We start from the raw sequence: 16,767 nt of genomic DNA, 5'->3' as shown, positions 1-16,767 counted from the left end.
CTCTGTGTGATCACCTTCACAGGATAAGTTTATTGAGGTAGAATTCATAAATTTAAAGGATGGGCACATTTTAATTTGTGATAAAAATCACCATATTGCCCTTTAGAAGATTAGACCCGTTTATGCCAACATGAAAGTATTTCTCAGGTCTTTGTTACCAGTGTGATGGGATACAAATGAATGTGTCATTTCAGTTTTGCTTCATTTTTATATAGTTTTCGAATTACAAAATCACCTCATCCTTCGCGCTTCAGTTATGGAAGGCAGGCCTGTGTGTGTGCATAAGCCTACATATGTGTGTGTGTGTGTGTGGGCACACACATGTATGTGTTCGTATGTGTCCATGCATGGCTGTCTGTGTGTTATGTGTGTGTGTGCATGTGCTTAGATGTGGGACTAGGGGTTTCTTTGTGCATCTGTGTTGCATGTACACGTGCACATGCATGTGGCAGTTGCATTGTGTGAACATATGCTGCATGTCAGTGTTCCTGTCCGTGCCGGTGTGTGCTTGCATACGTATGCAGATGTTCATATGTGTGCATGCACCGCATGCTTTCTGGCTTCTACTTCTGCTGGTGAACATCATAATAATGTTTGGTGATAACGTTTTGAATTTTTTTTTTTTAATATATGGACACACGGATGTTTTCTGAGCTACCCTAGGATCGCTCCTGGGGCCGGTACATGCTCCCTGGCAGACCTTTCTGTGGGGTTGGAGTGTCCTCTCCCCGCTGCCCTGTGGGAGCCCTGGGCGCATGTGTCCAGTGGGCGTGCGAGCAGGCTTATCAGGCTCACGACCCGCATTTCTATTTGGTAGATAACGGAAATGAAGGAACTTCACTGTTTTTTTTTTTAATTTTTATTTATTTATGACAGTCACACAGAGAGAGAGGCAGAGACACAGGCAGAGGGAGAAGCAGGCTCCATGCACCGGGACCTGACATGGGACTCGATCCCGGGTCTCCAGGATCGCGCCCTGGGCTGAAGGCGGCGCTAAACCGCTGCGCCACCCAGGGATCCCACTTCACTGTTTTTAACTAATGCTAAACCAGGACTCTGTTGCCATGAGGGGCCACCTGGAGTCGGACGGATTGGCCCCGACTTGTAAATGTCAGCTTAGTTCTGGGTGAGCTATGTGGAGTCATCTGCACTGTAACTTCTGTTTGCTGAGACAGCTAAAAAAATCATGATGAAAGCTATTTCTTGAAACTCAAGATAGAAATTTACTTGTGAATCCATTTTTCATTCTTTTTGGTGTGTAGGCAGTATAGGTCTTTTTTAATTTCCAAAGTAGGGAGGTCATTCATTTAATGTTCAGAATGAATAGGACAAAATGGTAAATGAACCTGTTTTGAAAACCTGTCCTTCCTGTGTCTACCATGAAAGTGTAACTGTCCTTGCCTTCTGGTCTGTTTCCCTCTGTCAGTGTGGGAAGTTTATTAATACATTCACCCTGAATGTAGGTAAGTCAGATTTTAACCATATTAATGAATGTAGAATGAGATTTGATTTTTAAATAGAAGTAGAAGCTTTTTAGTTTGTTTGTTTTATGGTAGACAAAGTATTATTTTAAAAATACAAAATGAACAGTAACCAAATATATTTTACAGTTTTTAAAGCCAACTGGATCATATTTTTATACTCATAAAAAACAAAATTACTTTTGAGAAGATCTTTTTCTTTTTTGGGGGGGAGGGGGAGATCTTTTTCTGAACCAAGTCCTTTCTGAGGCTGCTGAACTCTTCATCACAGGCCTGACAGTAGGAAAAGGTGACAGGAATATTGTTCCAGCCAGAGAGTGTTACAAATTAGATCTAGCATCTAAAACTATAAAATCTCATGTATTGTGGTCTAACGTCTTTATAAAATGACCTGGACCCAAACAAGATAGAAAACCACACGTTTTCTGCATTGTCTCCCATGATGAGTTTAACATCCTGTCAGAAAGCTTGGAGTTGGGTGTGAAGTGTTTTGGGTGGTGGTACATTATTTGTTCTTCCTGATGTATCTTTTGCTGAATGGGTGAATTTTAATTAAACCTGACCTTTGAGGGTTAAGAGACGATAGTTGAGCCAGTTTCTACATCAGAATGGTTCCAACTTAATCTAGAGACACAAATGCTCATTTGATGTTTCCAGTATTGATGAACTTAAACTATTGACAAAATGGGCACAGTTACCTTTTATTGTCTCTGCAGATGTCTGCGGTAGGAGGGGATGAGGTGGGAGGGAGGCCGGTAGTGTTCCTGTGGCTGACGGCCTTACGGAGCAGAGGAGGAGACCCGAGCCCTGGGGCGGGTACCCGATGTTCAGAAGAGAGTGGGGAAGCACATCCCACGGAAGAGTCCCTGCTGCCCGGGTGTTTCCAGTCTTGTTCTGTAGTGTCATGTAGGAGGGAAAAGGAACAAGTCGATGTAAGACCTAAGACCTGTGTTCCATAACGTGTCCCTGGATGTCCCTTTCCTGTTCTCCCACCCGTGGAACACGCTCAGAGGAACCCACACGCCCGCCACGAGGGCGTCTGATGTCGGGATGAGAGTCCTCGACGTGTGGAGCACCCTCCTCTCTCCCTAGCTGGTAGTTGAGCGATTTCTTTGTGAGTATGAGGATGTAGTGGGTGTAGAAATACGGCCTCTTTTTACCATTCCAGTCATTTTTGTGGCATGTGGAATTAATTTGAGACTGTGCTTTGATATGTCGGCTGCTACAAAGCTGATCGTATCATCTGAACTGAGGCAAAACACATTGCCTCAATCAGACAGGAAGGAGTTGCCGTCGTAACAATGAAGTGTAGGGACAGCTGGAGTAACGTTCCGTGCTGTTTGTGAGTCGCGGTCAAGTAGTCTGGAAACTCTGCGTCGGGGTTTCTGGGCTCCCGTCCCAACTCGGGAGGGCCGGGTTCCAGGAATCCAGCTCAGCATGCTCTTCTTAGTTTGACTCACCCTCTGACCTCCAGCTTTTACCTGTGAGTAAGGAGACAGTGTAAGGGAGGGTTAAAACTTAAATTGTAATCCCTTTAAGTACAAAAAAAAAAAAAAAAGCTACTGCCAGGAAGCCAGATGCAAATGGCTCTGGGACTTAGGCCAGAGCCACAGGGGGACCCATGTGGTTACACGCGGTGCGTTCCACATACAGAAGTGGGCACTCCGCGTTTTCATCCCTCCACGCTGGCAGTAGATGGGTGCTTTGCCCTCCGGTCTTGGAGAGGAGAGTTAACGTCCCTATGTTGGCAGTGGGGTGTGACAAAGACTGAACACAGGTATATTTTTAGAAAATTAGCCTGGTAAATGATTGTCTTTAAGGGGCTCCTGGGACCCCTGAGTTATGGAAGGAGAAGTGGCCGGACTTTGGGCCATGTCCACAAGGCCAGCTCTGCTGTGCACGTCTCAGTTACCGGGTTTCTTACAAACGAGGATTCTTTCGTAGCCCATCATTACAGGTGGTTGCGGAGAGTACTTACTGCATGTAGGGCCTCTGATTTCCCTAACAACACAGGCAGTTTACGTGTAGATGATGTTCACTGCGATCACAGATAGTTATTGAGGAGAGCTTGGAGCTTCCCGATTCCTTGAGTAATATGGGTAATTTATACACAGATGTGTGTCTTTCTGAAGCAACACTAGAGGCTGCTTGCACCACAGTCGCCTGGGTGCTTGTTGAGAACTTAGCGTTGGGGCCGAGGACTTTCCAGCAGGTGCCCCAGATGTCTGGGAGCTCACGCACATTGTGGTTGGAGGCCAAGGCGGTATTTAGGTGTCAGCTGGTGGTGAGGCGGTATAGACACCACAAATAAATAAAACGGTTTATAGTGGCCAGAGAATGCTGACACAGCTTGGCTGTGAATAAGTGTTTCACATTTGGAAGGCTTTTCTGTGCTTGAGTTGAGTTCAGCTGTATAGAATATTTTTTCTAGTAGGCAGTGAAGTTGGTAACAACGACCAGCAGTTCACCTGCTAGTCTTTGTTGAGCACTTACTTTGTGCCGCATATCGTACAAGACCGTGGTGAAGACTTGGCTGAGCCGGACCAGTGTGGACGCTGTTTTCACAGAACAGAGTCTAGTCCAGGGGTTGGCAAAGTACAGCCCACGGACCAAGTCAGGTCTGCCAGTTTGCGTACTGTTCGTGAGTTTAGAATGGGATTTACATTTTTAAATGGTTGAAGAAAAATCAAAAAGGAATAATATTTTGTGACCTGTGAAAATCATAAGAAATTCAGTTTTCAGTATCCCAAAGTGTTACTAGAACACAGCTGTGCTTGTGCAGTGCACGTGTTAATTATGAGTGCAAGGTTGAGTGGTGGGGACAGACCCCAACCTTATGTCCTCAGAGCCTAAAATAGTTACTAACGGCCCTTCACAGAGGAGGTTTGTTGACTGCTGGTCTAGCCCTATGACAGGAAAAATATTACGGATGCTAGGGATCCGTCTTGGTTAGTCACAGACTGGGGGATGTGGGTTTGGTCCACTCTAGCGGCACAGATTCATGATCTGAGGAAAACATCCCTGGATCTCTGATGGCACAGTTTTCTCATTTGGGTACCAGGTGTGTTGAGATGCTATTTCCACAAGTTCTTTTTTTGCTAAAATACGTTTCTGCAGCTGAAAAGCTGGATCTCTAAGGAATACTAAGGATTCCAGACCATTCTGTCCTGAGCATGTGTTCTTTAGCGTTGCTTGGGCATCGTGGTCAGGAATCAGCTGAGGAGGAGCCTTGACAGGATCAAAGGTGACTCGTGCCTTCTTCTCGCCAGAACCACTGTGAGGTCCTGAGTGTGGCTGCGTTGCTTGGTTTGTGTTTTCCCTGTGGCATCCACCTGGCCTCATCCGGGTTGCTCTGGCCTCAGCAGTTGTTTGTGACAGTGGTAAGAATCCCATACTCGGGAAGATGTTTGAGATTTTCTGTTATTTTCTCCCCATAGAGGAACGCAGCCCCTTGGTCATCTGTTGTGTGCTTGAGAGCATCTCACTTTAGAGGGTGTCTCACACGTTTGTAGCACACCTGCATTATTTTTGTTTTTCTGACCTTGCCGTTAAGAGCTGTCTTACTTATGTTACAAACAGAATATCATTTACCTTAGAAGCTACTCCAATTTCTGTTAAAGTGGGTTTTTCTTAAGTCACTTTGAATGTCTTGGTTTGGCTGACAGGCACAGTTGAAACAGTGCTGTGACTGTCACATGGGCAGCTCATACCACGTCACCTAGGAAAGCCTCACAAGTCATATGGTGCCATCCTACAGAGGCTGCAATGCTCCATTCATTTCTTCAGTGAAATATTAAACCTCTAAATTAAAACAGGGAAGTGTCAGAAAGCAAGCTCACAAGATGAGCAAGTGCGGAAGCATCTTGTGGCAAATATTTTGTCTCTTAGAGCTGTGGGGAGAGGCCGCGTGCGCTCAGGGTCTCTCTCTTGTTGGCGTGAGCGCCCCCAGCGAGCCCCACGGCCTGCAGGTGTGGGAAGCAGGTGCCTGCCACCCCCGGGGGTGCCCAGGGCAGATGAGGCCCAGAACCCCGTGTCCTCGGCAGTGCTCACGTGCACTGCAGTCCATCTACATCTTCAGGAGAGCCTTCGTTACCAGAAGAGATGTTTGAATCGATTTATTTTCTAAGGTTCTAAAAAACACAAAACCAAGGGGGTTAAGTTTTAACAAACAGCGAAGTACTTTGTAGGTTGATGTTGAGAGCACAGTGAGGAAAAACCATCTTCCTGCACAGATGCGGAATGCCCTGTAGCCTGGAGAGGGCCACTGTCCCCAGAGTCCCCACTCCACACCCGTCTGTTCAGGGGCTCCCCAGGTGGAGCTTGAGGTATTGAAACGGAGACCTTGGGAGGAGGGCATTCCCACTCTGCTTCATCGAGGGGAGTTTGGAGCAGTACGGAGTGAGCCCTGAAATTCTAGTTCGTTGCGTGAAGTGTTGGTTGTGTATTTCCCCTAAATTACATGTCACCCATTAAAACAACCGTAACTCCACAGATGGTGTTATAAGACTTTGTAACCTGATGTAGGTTGCTGTTTTATTTGAATTTACACAAATTTGTGATTTAAATATCAGACTGGTATTTGGGATCAGTGGTTTTAGGAACATATCCAGAATATTTTGGAGTTAATGTGATAGAGCATGTAGCTGAAAGCTTTCATTTTCATTCTCTTCTCTTTTTAAGAGAATGCAGGTGTCCCAAAAGGTGAGGAAAACAGCCTGCTTGGCCTCTTACCCTTTGCCATCCATGTATCTGACAGTCCCTCCAGGTGTTCATTCAGTGTAGAAAGCAGTGCATGGGAGGATATCCATGTTGCAAAAACATTGGTCCAGCGTCACACATAGCTGACCATGCCCTGCATCCCCTGAGGCCCCTGACAGCCCCCTACCCTCCTGTGTGGGGAGCAGGTGCACACAGCTGTCCCTTCCCTGAGGTGCCGGCTTACTGGACGGAGCAGCTTCCCACGTGTTGCTCTGGGTCTTGTTAGACATGAAGGTCCACAGCTACGCCAGAACTGCCCCTTGCCCCAAAGACTGTAACCCTGGAGTCCGGGGAGATGCCCTGTGTGGTGAGCTCCATGCGAATACTGCGGGTGCTTGGTCTCGGTTGCACGTCACAGCCACCTGGTCCGTGAGCAAATGCGGGAGTGAACACACAGATACGAGCACAGGGGCCTTCCCTCAGAAATGTCAGCTCGTGTGCTCAACGGGGAGGTCCGACTTCTGCTTACAGACGTCCCACCAGTGTCTCTGGGGATGGATGGTGTTGAAACCGCTCTGTAGTGGGCATAAATTAGAAGCTGTGTGCGTGCACAGGTCATAAAATAGAGTCGAGTGCAACAGAAGCAGTAATTCTCTAGGCCAGAGTCCAGGTGAGAAGTGGAAAGAAGGGGCCAGTGTATTTTTATTATTTTAAATTTTATGTAAGTCCTCTCTGCACCCGTCATGGGGCTTGAACTCACAACCCCAGGATCAAAAGTTGCATGCTCTTGCAACTGAGCCAGCCAGGCATCCTGGGAAGGGAACACTTTAAACACAGAGGGCATGAAACCACATCTCTAGGAAGAAAATGTCCATTTTTCATGTTGTGTGTGGGGGTCATCAGTTCACTTAGCCACAGCAAAGAATTCTTAGCTCCTTCCTGCAGTCTGTGACCATGAGGAGGACTTCCCTGGTGGCACAGTTCTCTGGGAGCCACGACTCCAAGGGGCGGAGGACTGTCCTCTGGGGGCCCGAGGGGGCAAGGGCAGCTGGGACGTACCGACCACACCCAGTCCGCGGGGCCAGGGCTCTGCCGGGAGGCCTCAGTCTCAATGGAGGAAACAGGACATTTGTCCCTGCTTCCTAGCTGCCTAGAAATGACACAAAAGGTAGAATCCTGTCTTTGCCTCATCACATGAATTTAGGTTTTCAGAGACAGATTGGAGAACCTAATTGGCTTTGCAGGTCAGGCTAATGGAAATTGGAGTTATTACCAAAGAGAGCCCATAACTCTTAAAACAGAAGTTAGGTGTGCAGCTGTGCTGTACACAGTTCACAGGTGACGTGGACTCCAGTGACCTTCTACATGAAGATTAGTGTGTGTCGAAATTCACCATCCGGTATTACTGATTCACAATGCTCCCTAAAGGGTTTTGGCCGACTTTTTTAATTTTTAATTTTCTTGGTAAAGTAAGTGATTCTACATCATGTCATTATTATGTCATCATTTGTTTTATCTGGAAATGGTTGAAGTTCTAAATATCAAGAAAAAATGCATATTTCTCTAAGGTATTATGCCAAGTACAACATAATATTTTCCATTTTGTCACATCAAATGCTATGCACTTTTAAAAGATTTCTCTGTATCAGATATGTTGGAAATAATGCATCTCTTGATACAATCTTTGCATACTGTAATCTTTTATATGTAAAAGTCTTTTACATGAATACAGACTGGTAAATAATCATATTTTATATCTGGCCTTTTCTATTTTTAACAGAGCATCAAGAAGAAAAACACAAACAAACAGGAGATGAGCACATACTTGCGGTTCATCGTCTCCCGCATGAAGGAGAGGGTAAGTCCTGCAGAGGGTCTCAGCGAGCTCCAGCCAAGGTCCTTCCTGACCAGTGAGGACCGGCACGTACCCACCCACAGCAGGGGAAAGGGTGCAGGACACCGCCACCGTACTGCCTTCGTGTGGTGAATTATTCCATAAGAGGCTTGTTTTGTTTTGATGGACATTTCTTTAGCTGCTTTATTTTTTTTTCTTTAGCTGCTTTAGATTAAACTGTCACTGTTACTCTCTGCAAATACATTTCTCTTGTTTCATCTTTTGTTTTTCAAAATCCTTAATTGCAGTGTAGTTGGCATATGATATTCTATTAGTGGCAGATGTGCAACACCATGATTCCACGTTTGTACACAGAGCTCAATACTCAGCAATGAGTAGAGTCACCATCTGTCACTACACGGTGTTAGGACAGTATTATTAGCTGTGTTCCCATGCTGCCCTGTTCATCCTTGAGACATACCTTTTTATAACTGGAGGTTTGTACCTCTTCATCCCTTTTACCTATTCTGACCCTTCTCCTTCTCCCCTCTGGCACCCACCACTTTGTTCTATTAAAGAGTCTGTTTATTTTTGTTTGTTTGGTTGGTTGTTTAGATCCCATGAAATCATGTGGTATTTGTCTTTCTCTGACTTATTTCACTCAGTGTAATACCCTCTAATTCCATCCACGATGTTGCACATGGCAAGATTTCATCCTTTCTCATGGTTAAGTAGTAGTCCATTGTGTGTGTGTGTTATCATCTTCTTTATTTATCAGTTGATGGACAGCTGGGCTCCTTCCATGGTTTGGCTGTCGTGGGCATTGCTGCTATGAACATTGAGGTTCACTGCATCTGTATCTTTGGGGTAAATTCTCAGCAGTGCAATTGCTGGGTCGTAAGGTAGCTCTATTTCTAGCTTTCCGAGGACCCTCCACGCTGTTTCCCAGAGTGGCTGCAGCAGTTTGTGTTCCCACCAACAGGGCAAGAGGGGGGTTCCCCTTTCTCCACATCCTAACCAGCACCTGTTGTTTCTTGTGTTGTTAATTTTAGTGATTCCGTCTGGTGTGAGGTGGTATCTTAGTGTGGTTTTGATTCGTATTTCCCTAGTGATGTGTGGTGTGGAGCATTTTTTTCATGTGTCTGTTGTCTATCTGGATGTCTTCTCCAGAGAATGTCTATTAATGTTTTCTGCCCATTTCTTGATTGGTTTATTTGTTCTCTGAGTGTCGAGTTTGATAGGTTCTTTATGGATTTTGGATACTAACCCTTAATCTGATAAGACATTTGCAGATATCTTCTTAAATTCTGTAAGTTGCCTTTTAGTTTCGTCACCTGTTTCCTTTGCTAGGCAGGAGCTTTTTATCTTTTTTTTTTTTTTTAATTTTTATTTATTTATGATAGTCACACAGAGAGAGAGAGGCAGAGACACAGGCAGAGGGAGAAGCAGGCTCCATGCACCGGGAGCCCGATGTGGGATTCAATCCCGGGTCTCCGGGATCGCACCCTGGGCCAAAGGCAGGCGCCAAACTGCTGCGCCACCCAGGGATCCCAGGAGCTTTTTATCTTGATGAAATTTTTCATTCATTTTTGCTTTTTGTTTCCCTTGCCTCAGGGGACATATCCAGAGAAATATTGCTAAGTTGATGTGCAGAAGTGTACTGCCTCTGTCTTCTTTCAGGATTTATGTAATTTCAGGTTTCACATTTGTGTCTCCATTTGACTTTGTGTTTGTGTGTGGGTGTTGGAAGGTATCCAGTCAGCTGGCCCCTTTATGGTCCTTTCCCCGTTGTGGAAACGTGAATGTTTTTGCATGTGTAATTCCATTTGTCAAAATGAACATTTTGATTGGTAGTGTCAAAACGAAGTGGAGTTTTCCAAAGTAATTGTTCTATCAGAATCTTAAAAATGTCATAGTAAACTATGTAGTCCCTGTATATAAGTTCTGTTGTTTAGAAATTGTCTCACTTGCCTCTCTCCAGCTGTGTTTAAATCTGATGTGTCTGATGACCTTTCAGGCTATCGACCTTAACAAAAAGGGGAAGGACAACAAGCACCCGATGTATCGGAGGCTGGTGCATTCGGCGGTCGACGTCCCTACCATCCAGGAGGTAAAGCCAGGCCCTCTGGCCTGTTCCCAATACACCCAGGGCTCCCGGTGACCCAGTAGCTCCTGCCGGTGCGTGCTTCTGATTGCCATTCCTTCTTGATAGAGTGGCTGCCCACCCTCCTCCCAAAACATAACAGGCTGGGCCCTCGAGGGTGTTGCTGCCGCATGGCTGCCGTGCGCTTGCTCTGTGTGCGCATCAGCTGTCCTCTCTGAGAAGCCCTGGTGGTAAGCCATGTGCGAGTTCTTGGTACCTGCTGACTACAAGGGGCATGTAGCCTGGTCCACTTGCTGCTCCAGATCCAAGGACTCCCGTCTGGACATGGTTTCTTGGCTGGAGTGGCTGGCTCTCAGGAAGCGCTAGAGAATAGGACTAGCGTCTTGGGACTTGAATGACACAGATGTTATAACCAGAGAACTGGCTCAGAGTTCTTAATGTTACCTGTTCTAGCCGAGGATTTGTTAATATGTAATTATGAGTTGCAGTAAAATCCAGTAGATCATTTCAATGCATTTCCAGTAGGGTTGCTGGATTACTAATTCTGTACGTTACATGTCATTTTGAATTCAGGATCTTGTGGTTGTCTGTAACAGCTTACAGGGAGGCCACAGGAATGACTTCCTCTCCCTTGGCCTTGGGAAGGACTGAGGTGCTTCAGTAGGACCAGGGTAAAGGAAGGTCGTTCCCTGTGCAGTGGCTGCAGAGCCTGGGGTGAAACAGGAGCTCTCACTTGACCTCGTGCCCCTGGGTCTCAGGCCCTCAAGCACAGCCTCTTCTCCTAACCCCTAAGGTCTCGAAGGACCATGATGAGCACAGCCACCTTTCTGCCCTTCCCTGCCCTGACTTTGCTCTGCTGCTTCCTCTCTCTGAGACACCTGCCAGCTTCCTCTCGTTGGACCCTGGGTGATCGTGGGGAGTACTAGGTGGGCTGATGGTGCTTAGCAGGGGCCGTCCATGAACAACAGGCACTGTAGGGAAAAGAGACAAGAAGACACGATTTTTCTATCTTCGGGAGCTTGCAGTTCAGATCCAAATCCAGGCCATGATGGTGCAAACATCAAAAATCACAAAGTTGCTTTGGATGTGTGCGGTAGGGCTTTTCCACCTGGGTATGTATCAGATCCGGGGAACCCAGTGCAGTCAGAAACTCAGAGTGGGGCTTAGATAGGTGGATATTTGTAAATAAGCCCTGTGACCCTCGCTGGCAGACAGGACAGGGACCTCCATCAGGGTGTTTCTCCCAGGCCGTTGGGAAGGAAGGACAACTGCAGAAAGGCAGGATCTTAGTTATTCTTTAGAAGCCTTCATATTCTAATTTCCAAACTGATTTCCTAAAAGTACCACCAGGATAAGAAAATGCCTCCCTACTACTTTTTTTTTTTTAATGATTTTATTTATTTATTCATGAGAGACACAGAGAGAGAGGCAGAGACACAGGCAGAGGGAGAAGCAGGCCCCTTGCAGGGAGCCCAAGGCGGGACTCGATTCCAGGACCCCAGGATCATGCCCTGGGCCAAAGGCAGATGCTCAACCCCCAGGCATCCCTCCCTGCTACTTTTAAATTACTTTGCCATATACCCTTCTAAAAACTTTGCCTCCTCCACAAAATCCCCTCAGATTCCTTCCATAATCCTTCCCTCTGGCAGCTAAAGGCAGAGCAGCAGGGAGCCCCCTGGGAGAGATCCTTCCCGCACAGCCTCTGGCGTAGACGGAGGAGCCCTTGCACCGTCTTGTGCACAGAGAAACACCTTGGACTTTAATTTAAAATTCTTTACAATTCAGTTCCTAGTTCCAATTCAGAATGAGAAGTGTATTGTCTTCACGGTGATGGTAAAGCGTCACAGAGGTGAACAGTTGTCTTTTTCTTAGTCTTCATGCTACAAGGCGGCGGGTGTGTAGTTGGGGTCTCCCTGGCATGCCGGCCGAGGCGCTCTGTCCAGGGGCCCACGCGGCCGCTGGAGCTCAGCCAGCAGCCAGCCTAGCGCAGGGGTCGCCAGTGGCTGCCCGCGCTTCCAGCCACAGGCAGGCTTGTCCCAGCTGCGCTGTGTCGTTCTGGGATGTTCTCCTGTTCCTGTGCTCTCACCCTGTTTGTGTAACGCAGACCAGAATTGTCCCTGGTAACTGTCGCCGTCTTGCTCTTGGTCCTCCACAGAAGGTGAACGAGGGAAAGTACCGAAGTTACGAAGAATTCAAAGCGGACGCCCAGCTGCTTCTCCACAACACCGTGATTTTCTATGGAGGTTGAATGGTTTTCTTTTCTGTACATGTTTCTCCATGTCATTCGTGTCTCATGTCAGGAAATATCTTTGATAAAATGTGACATTCAAAACCGCACTTTAATGATTTGTAAGCAATAATGTCGAGGTTGCAACTCGAAAATATTTGGTGATGTGGTTAGAGCTTATAGAAGTGACTGGCCAAAGACTCGGCACACCACATGGTGAAACATTATACCTTATGGTTTTATAGGTAAATTTAGTTGAGAGGCTTTTTATAAGCACTTTGGCTTATTCGGATCCTCCACGTTAACGTCTTCGTCATTCCCAGGGAAACAAAGAGGCCGCCCTGTACCTAGATGTTCAGGCCTCTGTTGAAAGCAACGTGGAAGCCGCCTATATATAAAGTGTTGTTCTACCTCAACTTTAAAATAGACATTTTCACTTAAAATGGTATACGTCCACTCCTGTCACACCAAAAGAACATGTAAATGTTTGTATTGCTTTTGACAGTCTTGTGTTTCTCGATGGCTGGTAATAGGTAATCTCTGCCTTTAATTACAGCAGACAGCGAGCAGGCCGACATAGCCCGGATGCTGTATAAGGACACCTGCCATGAGGTACTGTTCCCGCCTCCTGACGACGCTCTTGCCGTGTTCCGGACTGACTCATTTCAGAATTCCACTCTTACATGTGCTTCGGTTTTGCTATTTCCTTTAAATATTTTATTTCCATGTTTGACGTACATGGAAAATAATCCAAGTAGAGGGGAAGATTCCTCAGAGAAATCCTGGGAGTTAGATTTAGTTGTTAAGTGGCTTCAACAAAGACAGTTTGTCTCCTCTTCTGTGACTGCTCTCAAGGGCGTCGGTTACATGATGCAGGCAGCTGTGTTACACTGAGCAGACACTCAATAAATGTTACCCTCTTTTTAATTTGTAAAGTGAAGTGTAGTTGACGTATGGTGTCATATTAGTGCCAGGGCTACCGGTCCATCGGCCACTCACTGCACATCAGGACAAGTGTGGTCCCGTCCAGCACCACCCGCTGTCATCACACCGGGACTGACCGCATTCCCTGCACTGCCCCGTTCGTCCCTGTGATGTACTACCTTCATCTGTGCCCCAAGCTCCTGCGCCCCCCCATTGGCCCCCCCGCCCAGCAACCACCAGTTTATTCTCTGTGTTTATGAGTTGCTTTTATTTTTGTTGTTTGGCTTTTCAGATTCCACATGAGTGAAATTGTACGGTATTTGTCTTTCTCTGACTTATTTTGTGTAACATACCCTCTAGCTCCATCCATGTTGCTTTAGATGACAAGATTTCATACATTTTGACGGCTGAGTAATACCACGGTGTACGTACCACATCTTCTTTATCCATTCATCTGTCGAAGGACATCTGGACTCCTTTCACAGTTTGGCTATTGCAGACACTGCTGCTATGAACGTGAGGGTGCAGGTGCCCCTTCAGATCACTATCTTTGTATCCTTGGGTAAATACCCAGTAGTGCATTTGCTGGGTCGTAGGGTAGCTCTATTTCCAACTTTCTGAGGAATCTCCATTCCATTTTCAGGAGTGGCTGCACTAGCCTGCATTCCCACCAACCGTGTAAGAGCATCCTCGCCAACATGTTGTTACCTGACTTGTTCATTTTCCCCATTCTCACCTGTGTGAGGTGGTATCTCATTGTGGTTTTGATTTGTATTTCCCTGATGATCAGTGACGTTGGGCATTTTCTCATGTGCTTGTTGGCCATGTATGTGTCTCCTTTGGAGAAATGTCTGTTCATGTCTTCTGCCCATTTCTTGACTGGATTGTTTGTTCTTTGAATGTTGAGTTTGGTAAGTTGTTCATAGATCTTGGATACTAGCCCTTTATCTGACGTGTCATTTGCAGTTCTCATCTCCCACTCTGTGGGTTGCCTTCTAGTTTTGTTGACTGTTTCCTTTGCTATGCAGAAGCTTTTTATCCTGATGAAGTCCCAGTAGTTCATTTTTACTTTTGTTTCTCTTGCCTCTGGACACGTGTCTTAGCAAGAAGTTGCTGCAGCCAAGGTTGAAGAGATTGCTGCCTGTGTTCTCCCCTAGGATCTTGATGGATTCTGGTCTCGCATTTAGGTCTTTCATACATTTTGAGTTTATCTGTGTTTATGGTGTGAGGAAATGGGTCCAGTTTCATTCTTCTGCATGTGGCTATCCAATTTTCCCAACACCATTTGTTGAAGAGGCTTTTTTCCACTGGATGTTCTTTCCTTCTTTGTCAAAGATAAGTTAGCCACAGAGTCTCATTTCTGCATTCTCTGTTCTGTTCCACTGATCTATGTGTCTGTTTTTGTGCCAGCACCATCCTGTCTTGATGACCACAGCTTTGTCATACAGCTTGAAGTCAGGCACTGGGATGCCCCTAGGTTGGGTTTTCTTTTTCAGCCTTCCTCTGGCTATTTGGGGTCTTTTCTGGTTCCATAACAATTTTAGGATTATTTGTTCTAGCTCTGTGAACAATGCTATTGCTATGTTGATAGAGATTGCATTAAATGTGAAGATTGCTTTGGGTAATGGAGACATTTTAAGAATATTTGTTCTTCCAATGTCTTTCCATTTCTGTCATCTCCAATTTCTTTCATCAGTATTCTGTAGTTTTCAGAGTACAGGTGTTTTACCTGTTTGGTTAGGCTTATTCCTAAGTATCTTGGTTTTGGTGCAGTCGTAAATGGGATTGATTCCTTACTTTCTCTTTCTGCTGCTTCATTATTAGTATATAGAGATGCAACAGATTTCTGTTGGTTGATTTTATATCCTGTGACTTTACTGAATTTGCATATCAGTTCTAGCAATTTTTTGGTGAAGTCTTGAGTTTTCTATATAGGGTATTATGTCACCTGCAGAAATAGTGAAAGTTTGATTTCTCCCTTGTGGATTTGGATGCCTTTTATGTCTCTTTGTTGCCTGATTGCTGCAGCTAGGACTTCTAGTACTATGTTGAACAACAGTGGGGAGAGTGGATGTTGCTGTCATGTTCCTGACCTTAAAGGAGAAGCTCTCAGTTTTTCCCCATTGAGGATTATATCCGCTAGTGGGTTTTTCATAGATGGCCTTTATAATGTTGAGGTATGTTCCCTAAATCTGCTTCGTTGAGGATTTTTATCATGAATGGATATCGTACTTTGCCAGGTGCTTTGTCTACATCTCTTGAGATGATCATGTTTTTTATCCTTTTATTATATTAATGTGGTGAATTTTTTTTTTAAATGTGGTGAATTAAATATGGTGAATCATGTTGATTGATTTGAGAATATTGAGCTACCCTTGCAACCCAGGAATAAATCTCACCTGATCATGATGAATGATCTTTTTTTTTTAATGTATCATTGGGTTCAATTTGCTCATGTTTTGCTGAGAATTTTTGCATCTATGTTCATCAGGGATATTGGCCTGTAATTCTGGTTTTTAATGGAGTCTTTTAAAAAAATTATTTGAGGGAGAGAAAGCACGAGAAGGGGGGATGGGCAGAGGGAGAGGGAGAAGCAGACTCCCCGCTGAGCAGGGATGATCTCAAAGTGGGGCTTGATTGCCAGACCCTCAGGTCATGCAATCATGACCTGAGCTGAAGGCAGACACTTGACTGAGCCACCCAGACTCCCCTTTAGTAGAGTCTTTATCTGGTTTTGATACCAGGGTAATAATGGCCTCATCGAATGAGTTTGGAGGTTTTCCTTCATTTTCTGTTGTTTTGAATAGTTTGAGAAGAATAGTACACCTTATCTTCTTTATCCATTCATCTACTGATGGATACTTCCATATGTTGGCTGTTGTGGATAACACTGCAGTAAAGATCCGGGAGCTTGTATCTCTTCACACTTGGTCTTAGCCAAAAGGCCAAGAAGCAGTATCTGTCTCTTCGAATAAATATCTCTTCACAAAAATACCCAGAAGTGGGATTGCTGGCTCATAGGGCAGTTCTATTTTTTATCTTTTTGAGGACCCTCCACACTGTTTTTCATGGTGGCTGCACCAGTTTGCATTCCCACCAACAGTGCACAAGGGCTCACCTTTCTACACGTCCTCACTGTTGTTGCCTGACTTGTTCATTTTAGCCATTCTGACCAGTGTGAGGTCGTATCTCATTGTGGTTTTGTTTTGTATTTCCCTAATGATCAGTGACATTGAGCATCCTTTCACGTGTCTTTTGGCCTTCTGGATGTCTTCTTTGAAAGAATGTCTATTTAATTCTTCTGCCCATTTTTTAATTGGATTTGGCGGGGGTGGGGGTTGAGGTGTGGTAGTTCTTTATATATTTTGGATATTAACCCATTATCTTCTCCCATTCGTTAAATTGCCTTTTCATTTTGTTGGTTTCCTTCATTGTGCAGAAATGTTTTATCTCTTGGAATGAAAGATTCACGTTTGAGTTCCTATATAGATTTCACAGG

General features: G+C 45.3%; 1 protein-coding gene across 18 annotated transcripts in view; it reads left to right on the top strand.

Moving 5' to 3' along the window:
• Positions 1 to 16,767, top strand: part of ZMYND11 (zinc finger MYND-type containing 11) — a 129,851-nt gene that overhangs the window by 95,908 nt on the left and 17,176 nt on the right. For 14 of the 18 annotated variants that reach the window (XM_038530251.1, XM_038530249.1, XM_038530246.1 and 11 more), the window contains 4 exons: positions 7,960 to 8,037; positions 10,031 to 10,123; positions 12,273 to 12,360; positions 12,901 to 12,956. In XM_038530251.1, coding sequence (XP_038386179.1) covers positions 7,960 to 8,037; positions 10,031 to 10,123; positions 12,273 to 12,360; positions 12,901 to 12,956 — 315 coding nt within the window. The remainder of the gene's footprint in view (positions 1 to 7,959; positions 8,038 to 10,030; positions 10,124 to 12,272; positions 12,361 to 12,900; positions 12,957 to 16,767) is intronic. The other 4 variants (XM_038530242.1, XM_038530252.1, XM_038530250.1 and 1 more) reach the window with 1 other exon arrangement.

The sequence above is a fragment of the Canis lupus genome, chromosome 2 (assembly GCF_011100685.1).
Source record: "Canis lupus familiaris isolate Mischka breed German Shepherd chromosome 2, alternate assembly UU_Cfam_GSD_1.0, whole genome shotgun sequence".
In the NCBI taxonomy this organism is placed as follows: Eukaryota; Metazoa; Chordata; class Mammalia; order Carnivora; family Canidae; genus Canis; species Canis lupus.
This window is presented reverse-complemented; position numbering and strand designations above follow the sequence as displayed.